Below are 12,698 nucleotides of genomic sequence, written 5' to 3'. Positions count from 1 at the left end.
GGACGGCGGGGGCCGCGGAGGGGGGCCGGGGGGGGGGGCACGCACACTTGGGCATCTTCATGCGCAGGTTCTCCAGCTGCAGGTTCTGTGAAGTGACTGTCAGCTTGTCCAGCCGGCCCTGCTGCTGGTACAGGAAGTAGGCGGTAGTGGCCTGGCCGGCCAGGAGCAGAGCCACCAGGATGGAAAAGCCTGTGTACAGGGCTCCACGGCTGCATTTGCTGTGGGGATGAATGAGGAACAGATCAGAGGAGAACCCAGAGAGCTGCTCCGGTGTCTGCCTCGGGAACCCAACAGCCCCCAAGCCACCCCTAACAGACACACACAGGCCAAGCCCACATAATGCACTGGCTATGGAAATGCAGCCTGGAGCACCCCCACTCCTTCCAACCACTGATGCCCCTAATCTCCTGCCTGTCGAGGCCCTGGAGCCGCCCTTGTCTTCTCTGGAGTTTGGTGTCCCACCTGTGCAGTGACAGACAAGGGGGAGTGAGTGTCTCTCCGGTTCCCTCTGCCTCGGGAGACTCCCAAGGATCAGGGTTACCCTCAGAGGGAGTGGCTTGGGGTTTTTTCTTTTTTCTTCTTTGTGTGTGTGTGGCACTGGGGTTTGAACCCAGGACCTTCACACTGAGCTACATCCCCAGCTTTTACTTCTCATTTTCAGACAGGCTCATAGTCACCAAATTGCTCAGTCTGGATTCAAAATTGCAATCCCCTTGTCTCAGCCTCCTGGAGTGATGGGATTACAGATGTGCCACCACCCCCAGCTTTATTTTGTTGTTTGCTTGCTTGCTTGTTTTTTCAGACAAGGTCTCACTGTGTAGTTTAGGCTGGCCTTGAATTCACAGCAATTTTCCTGCCTCCACCTCCCAGGAGCTCAAGCATTCGCCACTACACCCAGCCTTATTTTGTTTTTGGTTTTTGTTTTTGTTGTTGTTGTTGTTGTTTGAGACAGGGTCTCACTAGGTAGTTGAGACGGACCTGCAACTCACTATGTAGCCCAGGCTGGTCTGGAACTCATAGTAATCCTCCTGCCTCAGCCTCCCAAGTGCTGGGATTACAGGCATGTGCCACCACACCCGACCTTATTTTGTTTTTTAATCCACAAAATAAAATGCATAGAGTTGGGATTGCATGCCTGTGATCTCAGCACTTGAGAAGCAAAGGCCGAAGGATCGCCAGTTCGAGACCAGCCTGGACTACATAGTAAGGCCCCATCTCAAAAAACAAAAAGCAAACAAAAAATATGTATTCATTTACCAGGTAATGAAGGGGGAATTTTCATCTCCCCAGAAAGTTCCCCACCCCCACGATGAAATCAGATTTAAGGAGAAAGGGAAACTAAACGGGACCAGGACAGCAGAGAACTTGGCCCACCTGAAAGGAGAAGTGAGGCATGGACATTTTAGGAGTGGGCTAGGGAGCACTGAACACTGGCAGACTGGGGCAGGGCCTGGCCTCAGCCCCTCCAGGGACACATCTTCTGCCTCAGACGGCTGTGTCTTTTCCTATTAGTGCCTGTGTGTCGTGCATAGTGATTACATTCATCCTGGAGAGTTGGTACGTGTGCATAACACACTTAATTCTTTTTACTTCCCCTTCCTTTCCCTCAGACTATGCGTCTTTATTTATTTGTTTATTTATTTTTGTTTTTGTTTTTTGTTTTTTGAGACAGAGTCTCACTATGTAGTTGAGACTGACCTGGAACTCACTATGTAGCCCAGGCTGGTCTCCAACTCACAGTGATCCTCCTGCCTCAGCCTCCCCAGTGCTGGGATTACAGGCGTGCACCACCACACCCAGCTAGACTATGTGTCTCTGAACAAATCCCCACCAGTGCCTCAGTGTCACCACCTGTCACATGGGTAGCCCTCATCTCAGCGATTCTAGGGTTTGGTTTCATCTTCGGAACAAGATCTGACTGAGACCACTCAGTCGGAGCTGACTGGGATATTTCCATGAGGTGCCAGAAGCAGCTCATGGTACTGGCCAGCTGTGGGGATTGGGACAGGGGTAGGTGCGCCAGCCTGTGCAAGCGGGGGGAATTTCTCGAGTTCTCTGGACTGACCGTGGGCGCAGACCCTCAGACCTCAGGGAGCTGTGGCCTTTGGACACGGTTGGGGCGCGTGCCCACTTCCCAGTGCGGGGTACACCCAGCACTGGAGGAACAGCTAGGCCCCCGCTGTAGTTTGAATGAGTGCCCTCTAAAGTTCAGGTGCTGCCAGTGTGTGGGTGCTGGGAGGCGAACGGGATTAGGGGCCCTTGTGAGAGGCTTGTCAGAGGGAGTAGGCTCTCTTGCCCTTCCGCCTTCTACATGAGAAAGAAGCAAGAAAGCCATCACCAGAACTATGGGAAATCTCTGTTCTTTACAAATTACCCAGCATGTGGTATTCTGTTGTACCAGCACTAACAGACTAAGACAGAGCCCTTGGAAATTGTCTAGATGAGTCTGCATTTTGCTACCCCAGAAGTCAGCAAGGGACGTTTAGGGACCTCTAGGAGACCCTTCTGCCTGGTAACTCTGACGTCACAATCACCGCTTATTTTCATTGGCTCTTTGCTGGCCAGCCCTCTGTGCCCTCTGGCTAAGATCTAGCCCGAAGGAGTTACTTTAAAGGGGAAAAAACTGAAAGTCTGTAGGGAAAGGGAAGCCAGATACCAGGAGAAAACAAATTCCACTTCTTAGCCTTCCCGAGGAAGGGGTGATGAAAAGTCCACTCAGTCTCGTCCGGGTTCAAGCTAACCTCACTGTCTCTCACGTGGGCAGCCACAGCCCCCACCCACCCCTCTGCAGCTCCGGCGCAGTTCTAGCCTCGACTCTGCCTCCTGCCACAGGAGCACGGGGAATCCTGCCCCTTCCCCGTTCTGAACCTCGGCTTCCGAGAAGCCTGAGGATGAGCCGTGTAACCTGGATTGTCTCTGGGACCACGGGGAAGTCACTTAACCCTGTGCAGAAGCAAAACTGGGTAAAAGGACCAACTAAACGTTGTTACATTAAATAAAATAATGAGCGTAAAACTCGTGGCTCCGTACCTAGCACATCCTTAGTGCTCTGGAAATAAGTAACTACTGTTCTCTAGGGAGATAACAGTTAACCTCAGCATGTGACTTCCTTCCTTATAACTTTCAAATATTTGTCCCCTGGTGCTGGTAGAGTGCCAATTCTTGTCGCCCCCTCTTTTATTTCCTCTTTTGCTCTGCCTCCCTGTGGAATTAAAAAAAAAAAAAAGTAGTTGGTCAAAGTCCAAGAGCCAACCAGAACCATCAGGACGCATGACAAAGATGTTGCTAGGCAGAAGTGTTCACAAGAGGCTCTGAATCAGGGTCTGGTCTGGAGTGGCCCAAGCGCACAGGACTGGGCCACTTTTAGAAGCAGTAACTGAAGAGAAAAGCAGAGAAGGCTTTGACAAGGGAGACCCTCTCTGAATACACTCCACCCAGGCCTCCAGGTCTGGGCAGCCTGAGCTCAGTGCGGTCCCACCACCCCTTCCCACAAACCATCCTCTAACAGAGGATTAGACCGAAGAACGGGCCCTAACTGACATCAGACTAGTCCTGGTCCAAGTTCTGTCTCCCACACTCACTGCCTATGATAACTTGGGTAAGTTACTTACCAGGACGAGCCCCTTCTGTGTAAAAATAGACCTAATAAATTCATTAAATGTATGGAGTGACTCTGAAAATTAGGATTGAGTTAAGCCTTAAATTGTTGGGCAAATAACTGCAGTAATACTAATGACTGAGGGCTGGAGGTGAGTACACCACGGACAGGAACTATCACCATGGCTGTGATTACTGAGATCCAGAGAGAGGCAGTGATGTATCCGAGGTCCACATAACAGTAGCAGAACTTGGACCAGAACCCAGTCCTCACAAGGGTCCCTCATGCCATGGGGCCCCCAGGATTGTCACAGGCCACCCCTCTCGTAGTCTGTATCTGGTTACCTCATCTTCCAGGACACAGTTCCCTGTAACTTTTCTCAGTGACTCTCCCAAGGCCCTGTCTGCCGGCAACAGCTGACGTCACAACTGGCTGCCGGTCTCCATTGACAGAAAATGACTTTTTAGAGACTGCAGCGGGGTGGGGAGCAGCTGGATTCTAGCACCTTTGGGGCCTTGGTGGGAGGAAACACGGGTGAGGCCATTTTGGGGCCAAGAGAGGGGCCAGAGTCCTCTTAATGGCTGCACAGGCCTCTTGCTACCAGTGCTCACCCAGCAGCAGGGCACAGACAGGCAGAGCCCATGTCACCCCGAGCCCCAGACACTTAGCTGGATGCCTCCCTCCTCTGTGAGCACCGCTGTGATGGCTGCAGATACCTGCAGGTCTGACGCCCCTTGATACGGACACCCACGCCCACACACGGTGATGGAGGAAAGCCCCCTTGGAAGAGCTCTGCTCCCTGCCATCCTCTTCTAGTCCTGCCACCCCCCTTTTGGGGTTTTTTGGGGGTTTTTTTAGACAGGGTCTCACTCTACGGTTCAGGCTGGCCTCAAACTCAGGTGATCTTCCTGCCTCAGCCTCTGTGACTGCTGGGATTACAGGTGTGCACCACCACGCCTCTTTTCAAAATGTTTCTCCACTGGGATCTAGAACATTTTCAAAGCTGCTCCAAGTTTTCTAACCTAAGGTCCATGGCCCAGCCTCAGTGGATTCTGTATAGGATACTGTATGAAACTAGGAAAATAATCCAGAGCTCTTTTCCGATTTGCTCTAAAGGAACCCCTCATTTTACAAGAGGAGGAACCAAAGCCCAGAGCGGCCCAGATTGCCTTGTGTAAAGTCACCCAGAAAGGCAGTGTCTGAAACAGCCTCCCCCGGCTCCATCCGGCCCAGCTCCCTTCTGGCACCTATACAAGCCAGTGGTCTCCCCTGTGTCACACATACCGGTCCTGGGCTGCGGGGCGCTGGCCCAGCATGGGCAGCTGCTCATGGTTGGAGATGAGGTCGCGCTGGTCTTCCATGGCTCTGTCCTCTGGTCCTTCCTGATGCTCTCGCTGCTGCTGCTGCTGTCAGGGCCAACTCCTCCGGTGTGTCTGGGGCGGAGCCCTGGCTTACCTCTTGAAGTTGGTGCTGGGGAGGAATCTGATTGGTCCACAGAAGGCCACTCCGCCCAATTGGCAGATGTAGAAGTGAAAGCCACAAAGCTGGAAATCCCCCAGTCAGGCAAAGCTGCCTTTCAGGGGCCAGGATGAGGAAGGGGAGCTTCCAGACAGGTAGAGGCCAGCGCGATCTCATTGGCTGCCCAGGGCCCACATCACTTGTTTCTGGGCAGACCTTTGGATTCATAAGGCTCTTTGAGTGTTTCTGGAAACTGGCTAATGTTGGCTCCCTAGACAGGAAATCACTTCAAAGTAAACAGGGGCTGTGTGTCCGCTGTGAGTTAGACAAGCTCTTTTCACGGGCCTGTTATGTCCTCTCAAAATGGAGGTGGAGGGGCAGACTCCGGTCACACTCGGGAGTCCATGGCGTTAAAGCTGTGGTACTAACGTCTTTCAGCCACTCACCAAGCCCTCCATACTTGTTTCTTGAATTGCCCTTGGAAGGGCGTCCTGTTGCCTCCTTTCGTAGGTAGGGACACTGAGGCTTAGAGAAGCTTCCATGTTTGCCCTGGGAAGAGAAGCAGCCTGTGTGCTCGGCCACTGCACTCTCCTGCCTCTGATGCTCAAATGTAGGAGAAGCAAGAGGGGCCGGGAAAGGTTCCCGGGGGAGAGTCGTTGCCTTGGTCTCACACCCTGGACACAGGGACATAAGAAATACGTCAGAGCCAGGCGGGGTGCACACACCTGTGGTCCTAACACTCTGAGAGGCGGAGGCAGGAGAGTCACAAGTTCAGGTCCAGCCTGGGCAACTTCAGGACTTGACGAGACCCTGTCTGAACATAAAAAATTAGAGTGCGGGAGAGGAGCTAAAGGGCTAAAGGTGTAGAGGAAATGGGACGGGTAGGGGAAAGGAAAGAAGGGGAAATAAAAAAATACGAGAAAAGGAAAAAATGGAAACAAAATCTTTGTAAATAGAGGAGAGTGGAGGGGGTGAAGGGAGGGCAGGGACAAGGGGAAAAAATGAGAACCAAGACCTGTCTCGTAAGGTACAAGATCCCGATGATGAGTGCAACTGCACTGTATACTTAAGAAGGTACCAATGAACTCAGTGAGATAAAAAAATAAGAGGGCGGGGACGTAGCTCAGTGTAGGCCCTGAGCTTCATCCCTAGTACTATGAAAAAGAAGAAGAAGAAGGATGAGAAGGAGAAGGAAAAGGAGGTGGGGAGCGGGAGGGGGAAAAGAATGGGAAGATTTAGTTACTGCTCCCTGCTTCTGACACAACTGCTCAGGCCTCGGAAATTTCGGAGTGATGACAGCTTCAGGATGAGGACTCGTGGCCAGAGGACAGCAACCGTGTGACAGGAGGGATGGGACTTCCAGACCTGCAGGCACAGGAGAGAGGAGCTGCAGATGGAGTTCAGGCACCAAAGGCAGGGGTTTAATCTTTGTCGTCTTCATAACAAAAGTTCTATGAAAGTCCTAATAGAGTTCAAAGAGCTTCCTTGTCTGTGTACAAGGGGCTCGTGCATCCCAACTCCACAGCAGAAGCTCTGTGCTAAGGCCAGGCGTGGTGGCACAGCCTTGTAATCCCAGCACTTGGAAGGCTGAGGCAGGAGGGTGGCTATAAATTCGAGGCCAGCCTGAGCTATGTAGCAAAACCCTGTCTCAAAAGAATAAAAATTAAAAAAAGAAGAATCTCCTGTGCTAAGGAGAACGCACCCCTTTGTCTAGCTGTTCATCTGCACCCTTTACATAACCCGGTAAGCAGAATACGCTGGCACACACACCTGTCATCCGGAGGCTGAGGCAGGAGGGTTGCAAGTTCCAGCCAGCCTGGACCATTCATTGGCTTAGAGAGACTCTGTCTTAGAGTAAAAAATAAAGAGCCAGGGATGTAGCTCAGTGTGAAGGTCCAGTGCCTAAGTGGGAAGGGGGGACGGGGACCAGTTAGGATGAGTAAGGAAGGGGTCCCTGGGCGAGCAACCCCACCCTGGAGAACAGACTGGAGCTCATTCCTGGACACAGGAAGGGCCTGAGCCTGTACTGAGGTAACAGCCTAGAGGAATCTTCCCTGAGGAGGGCGACCATCTGGAGAAAATACCCAAAGAATCCCACACTGGCGATGCCCAGTGAGACAGAGCCTTAACCCTGCAGGAAGACCTCCTCGAAGAGAAGCTGGCCCCTGGCCCACTGCTTCCACTCGAAGTGGTAGGAAGTCAAGGATCATGAGACAGCTAAAGAAAGCCTTCAACATGTAAGAGAGGGAATGAAAGAACCAAATAGAAAAAAGCACCACGAAGGTGCTTAGTTTGTTAGCTTAATTGTCCTTAGTTTTAAAGCCTGAGAGATAAATGATGATCCTGTACCCATCAGTGAAAAAGAGGATACAATGGGCAAGACAGTGCATTCCTATAATCCCAGCACTCTGGTAAGCTGAGGCAGGAGGGTCCTTCCCTGGGCACCTTAGTGACTCAGCAAGACCCTGTCTCAAAATAGATCTTTTTTTGGGGGGGGGGTTCGGTACCTAGAATTGAACTCCGTACTGTGCTTGCCAGGCAGGCATGGCATGGCTGAATTAAATCCCAAGCCTTTCAAAATAAGTAGAAAAGGGCAGGGAATGTAGCTCAATGCAAAGGCCCTGGGCTCAGTCCCAGGACTGGGTACAGCAGGGGGATGTTATAAAGATACAAGTATAACAGAAGAACGAAAAAAGAAGTCTTGAAGATTAAAAACATGAAGGCAGATTTTAAGCAATCAGTAGGTAGAAGATTTTTTTTAACATCCCAGAAAGTACACCATAAAGATAAAAGGAAAAAAAATCAGAGAAAAAAGGTAAGAGAATTAAAGACTAGTGTAGCAGAACTAACAGCCAAATACCGGAGTTCCAGGAATAGAGAACGGAGAAAACAGAGATGGGAAAAATTACCAAGGAAAGTAACTCAATACAGTTTCTAGAACTCAAGGACAAACATTTTCAAACTGAAAGGGAGAAGTGAGTAGCAAGGAGAAGATATTAAAGTAATTTCTGCTGGGCATGGTGGCACATGTCTATAATCTCAGCACTCGGGAGGCTGAGGCAGGAGGGAGGCTGAGGCAGGAGGATCGCTGTGAGCTTGTGGCCAGCCTGCAATACATAGTGAGACTCTGTCTCAAAAAGCCTAAATAAATAAATAAAAATTTTAAATATATAAAATAATTTCATAGCAAGGCACATTAATGTGAGGCTTCAGAAAAATAAAGACTAAGAAGATTCTATAAATTTCTGGAAAGAAAATGAGACAGACACAAAGAATCAGGAATCAAAATGACTTTCGACTTCTTAACAGTATCACTGGAGCAACACCTTTGAGGTCTAATTTTTACCGGCTGCTCGTCCGACAAAGGACTAATATCGAGAATATATAAAGAACCAAAAGAAAACCCAGCACCCCCAAATTTAGACTGATCCCAAAATGGGCATCTGAAATAAAGAGACATTTCTCAGATGAAGAAGAGGAGCCAGCAAATAAATATATGAAAAAATGTTCAACATCACTGGTCAATTGAGAAATGCAAAGTAGAACAACACAGATTCCACCTCACCCCAGAAAGAACGGCTGCTACCAAGAAATCAACCAATAATCAATGCTGGTTTGGCTGTGGGGAAAAAAGGCAGCTTCTCTACTGTTGGTGAGAGTGTAGACTGGTGCAACCACTGTGGGAATAAATCAGTGTGGGATACCTCAAAAAATTAAAACTAGGGCCGGGGATGTAGCTCAGTAGCCTGGCAAGCATAAGCTCCTAAATTCAATCCCTAGGACCAAAAAAAACCTAAAACTAAAACTAGAGGTTCCATTTGACCCAGCTATTCCCCTTCTTGTTATCATCCTGAGAGATTTAGAAGCATCATACCATGGCAATATCTGCACACCCATGTTTATAGCAGCACAGTTTGTTATAGCTAAACTTTGGAAATGTGTAATCCCAGCACTTTGGAGGCTGAGGCAGGAGGACTGCCATGAGTTCAAGGCCAACCTGGGCTACATAGTGAGTTTTAACATCAGCCTGAACTACATAGTGAGACCCTGCCTCAAAATCAATCAGTCTATCAACCAATCAATCTTTAAAATACCCAGATGCACATTAACAGATGAATGGATAAAGAAATTGGTGTTTTTGTATACAATGCAATACTACTCTGTCATGAAGCAGGATAAATGAGACATTTTTAGGTAAATGGATACACCTTGAGGCCATAATTTTAAGTGAAGTAAACCAGATACTCATGTTTAAATATTGCAGTGTTGCTGGGTGAGATGGTGCACGCCTGTAATCCCAGCACTCGGGAGGCTGAGGCAGGAGAATCGCCACGAGTTTGAGGCCAGCCTGAACTACATTGTGAGATTCTGTCTCAAAAAACAACAAACAAGTGAAAATATCACATGGTTTCGCTCGTGTAAGAAACCAAAAGCATGTAGAGGTACAAATTCCCAACAATGAATGTAACTGTACTGTATCCCTAAAATGTACCAACAAACTCAATTAAAGCTGAAAAAAAAAAAAAAGCACATATAAGGACCAAAATGGATGATAGATATTGATAGATATTGAACAAGAAAATGTTCAGATGGAAAGGGGAGCAGGACAGGGAAGCAAGGGAACAAAAAAATTAAGAAGTGGCTGGGTGTAGTGGCGCACGCATGTAATCCCAGCACTCCAGAGGCTGAGGCAGGAGGATCCCTGCAAGTTCGAGACCAACCTGGGCTACATAGTGAGTTCCAGTTCAGTCTCAACTACATAGTGAGACACTGCCTTAAAAAAAAAAGTTTCCTTCCATAACTGTCTCCATCAGGAGGGCTGTGCACCAGCAAAATGGAGTTCACCCTGCAAAGAGGGAGACATTCAATACAGAAAAGTAACACCCAGCTCACGAGTGGGAAAAGCAGTTTCACCAGGGGAAAAGCAACAGTTCGAGGCTGGGTGGCCCCTCAAGGCCCTGAAGGCCATTTCTTCAGCAAGATGAAACTGACAGATACCTGCTATGTCTGAGCGTCCTGACAAGCCATTTGGGAGAATATGAGGTTGGATTGTGGTGATTTCATAGAAATGAAGCAAATGAGGGCCAGGGGATCAGCACAGTGGTACTGCGCCTGCCTCGAGAGCACAAGGTCCTGAGCCAGGGATTTAGCTCAGTGGTTCTACCGCCTGCTTCGAAAGTGTGAGGTCCCAAGTTCCCTAGTTCCATCCCCATGGTTCCTGTGCCTGCTTGGAAAGTGCAAGGGCCTGAGTTCAATTTCTGGAGACCACCCCCGCCCAAAACGAAGTAAAGGAAAAACCAAGACCATTGCTAATTCTTGGGAAAACACAAGCTATGTAGGAAATGAATAGTAAACCTAGCGTACTATGTACTTCAACAGTAAATATATTTATACTGTGGTAATACTGTAAATACGGAATACTGATTTGGCCAAATACATGAGAGGGGCAGGTGGGAGGATGAGACCACAGGAAGAGGGACGTGGGGCCAGGCAGGAGAGAGAGCTAAGGCTTCAATGTCCACAGGAAAAAAGCCACTTGGATAAGGTCAAGTGTGGGAAAATCAGGAAGTAACCATACCAGAAACTGAATCAGAGATACGGAGATAAATAACCACAAGAACTGGCTGAAAAGTCTGAAAGTGATATGAAAAGGAGAAATAAAGACCTGCCGTTTTTCACAGCACACCTCATGAAAGTATTTGATTCTTTAAACTACAGTAAGGAAATTCATAACTTTGATCCAAAGTAAAGCTAAATGTAGAGCAGAGGGAACATACATCAAAGTCAGCAGGTTCTGGCCTGATGGTGATAAAATGGCAGTCCAGAGCCTTTCCCTGTGAGGCAACGTCGGCTCCAGGCTGACCTCAAGGTCGTGTTGCCCTTGCCCACAGGAGCTGGCGGCCAACTCTACAGGTGGCCTCACCCGGTGTCCCAGGGTCCCGCCCCTAACAGGTTCCTCACTGTCACATGGGCCCACTGCCCAGTGGAGGAGCTCTGTCCACCCATCCCGGCCTGTACGGGGGAGGAGACAAAGTGACAGACCGCAGGGGGACTGGATATCTGCCTTGTCCCGACAGGAAGGTGGGTGAGGGGACTCCAGCTCACCTACTGTCCACAGGAGAAGGGTGAATCAGAGAGGAAGAGGGAGCTGGCCCATGGTCACCCAGCAAGGCCCGACGAGCTGGAGCTGTCCCCTGCAGTGCGACATGAGTGTTACCCACACAGAGCTCAAGCGGCTGCCCGGGGTCGAATGCCAGCTCGGGATGCCTGCTTCCAGAGCTGGGGAGGACAAACGGGGGAGTCTGAGGCACTGTTCTTGTCGCTCCTCCGCTTCCCCTGGAAATGTTCAGGCTCCTGGGGTTTGTCCACAGGACGAAGAGCCAATCTGAGGGACACTGCCAGCCAAGGATGGGACAAAGCCTTGATGGGCGTAATTTACCTGCCTCTGTAGGAACTTCATACAAGAATGGGAATTTCTTGCCCTCTTGCGGAGGAAAAGATAGAATTAGAAAAATCGTCTGTTTTGTATCACTCAGTGTAATAGTTGATCAGGAAAGGGTCCTCTGGGGACGATGAAACGGGTCATGAAAAGTTGGGAGAAGAAAAGAGCTCCTCGCTGGTCCGGAGCAGGGAAGGATGTGGTGTGGCAGTGAAAAGCGACAGTCCTGCTGGCGTGCCTCAGAGCAGAGCTCAGATGGGAACAGCGGGCCAAGCTGACCTTCTGAGCCTCCTGACCGAGCACGGTGAGCCCCATTTCAGGCCTCGATTCCATTACCGTCAGCACTGGAGAGGAGGAACACACAGAACGACAGACTGCATCGTTACAGCGACTCCTGGGGGGAGGATCCCTTCTCCACAGCGCAGGCGAATTGGTGCTGCAATCCTCACTAAAATCACGCAGTATGTGGGGGTCAGATCCCAGCCCCAGTCCTTAGCGATGTGTGACTGGAGCAAGTTACCTAGCTCCCAGCAGCAACGTGTGGGTGCGAACAGGACCTGTCTCGTCCAGGAATTGTGAGGACTAAATGAGCACTCACGCCTGACACGGAGGGAGAGTAGTGTCAAGCGATTCAGTCATAGCATTTTTTTCCCCTTGCGAACTTGCTTAATCAGAATCTGGGAACTTGAGGGCTTGGAGATTTGGAGCTGCTCGACCGAGATAGACCTGTCTGGGCCCTTCTGGGAGTCTGGTCCCAGGTGTCACCCCGGAGTCAGTCTAGGTCACAGCCTGAGCCTCCTGCCCTCCTTAGTTCTGGGCACTGCGGACCCCAGAGGTGGTTCCTTCCAGTTCACCCTGGGTGGGCCAGGCAGGTGGAGTCCCCTGCGACCTCTCTCCCCTCATCTTCCTCCTTGGTCCCCAAGTCCCTGGTGAGCCACCGGGCATGGCAGTCTGCAGCCAGCCCTGTCCTCCACCCCTCAAGGTGGTGACTCCTGGGCTTGGACCCCAGCATGGTTTGGCTATGAACAAGGGGCCCAGAATGGGGCTGTGTGTGGGGAGGGAGCAGGCCTGTGCCTGCTATTCCTGCCCAGGTAGTACACATCCCTTCTCTCAGTCGTTCAGTCAACAACTATTCGTGTTGGTGTTTTTGAGACAAAGTCTTCCTATGTAATTCAAGATGACCTTGAACTCACTAGCCTCAAA

General features: G+C 50.1%; 1 protein-coding gene and 1 long non-coding RNA gene across 4 annotated transcripts in view; both read right to left on the bottom strand.

The window, feature by feature from the left end:
- The window catches only part of Cd74 (CD74 molecule), an 8,793-nt gene extending 3,670 nt beyond the window's left edge, over positions 1-5,123 (bottom strand). The window contains exons 1-2 of one of the 3 annotated variants that reach the window (XM_010627179.3): positions 4,883-5,123; positions 46-218 (exon numbers count right to left, since the gene is read on the bottom strand). In XM_010627179.3, the coding sequence (XP_010625481.1) occupies positions 46-218; positions 4,883-4,959 (250 nt within the window). In that variant the 5' untranslated portion in view covers positions 4,960-5,123. The remainder of the gene's footprint in view (positions 1-45; positions 219-4,882) is intronic. The other 2 variants (XM_010627180.3, XM_010627181.3) reach the window with 2 other exon arrangements.
- A 1,120-nt stretch (positions 5,124-6,243) lies between these two features.
- LOC117287069 lies at positions 6,244-12,698 on the bottom strand. Its single transcript, XR_004518270.1, has 3 exons — positions 11,162-12,698; positions 6,827-6,904; positions 6,244-6,421 (listed from the first exon to the last, which is right to left on the bottom strand). It is a non-coding gene; the product is annotated as an uncharacterized LOC117287069 (long non-coding RNA).

Source organism: Fukomys damarensis, unplaced genomic scaffold (genome assembly GCF_012274545.1).
Source record: "Fukomys damarensis isolate Sample0158 unplaced genomic scaffold, DMR_v1.0_HiC HiC_scaffold_3, whole genome shotgun sequence".
Classification (NCBI taxonomy): Eukaryota; Metazoa; Chordata; class Mammalia; order Rodentia; family Bathyergidae; genus Fukomys; species Fukomys damarensis.
This window is presented reverse-complemented; position numbering and strand designations above follow the sequence as displayed.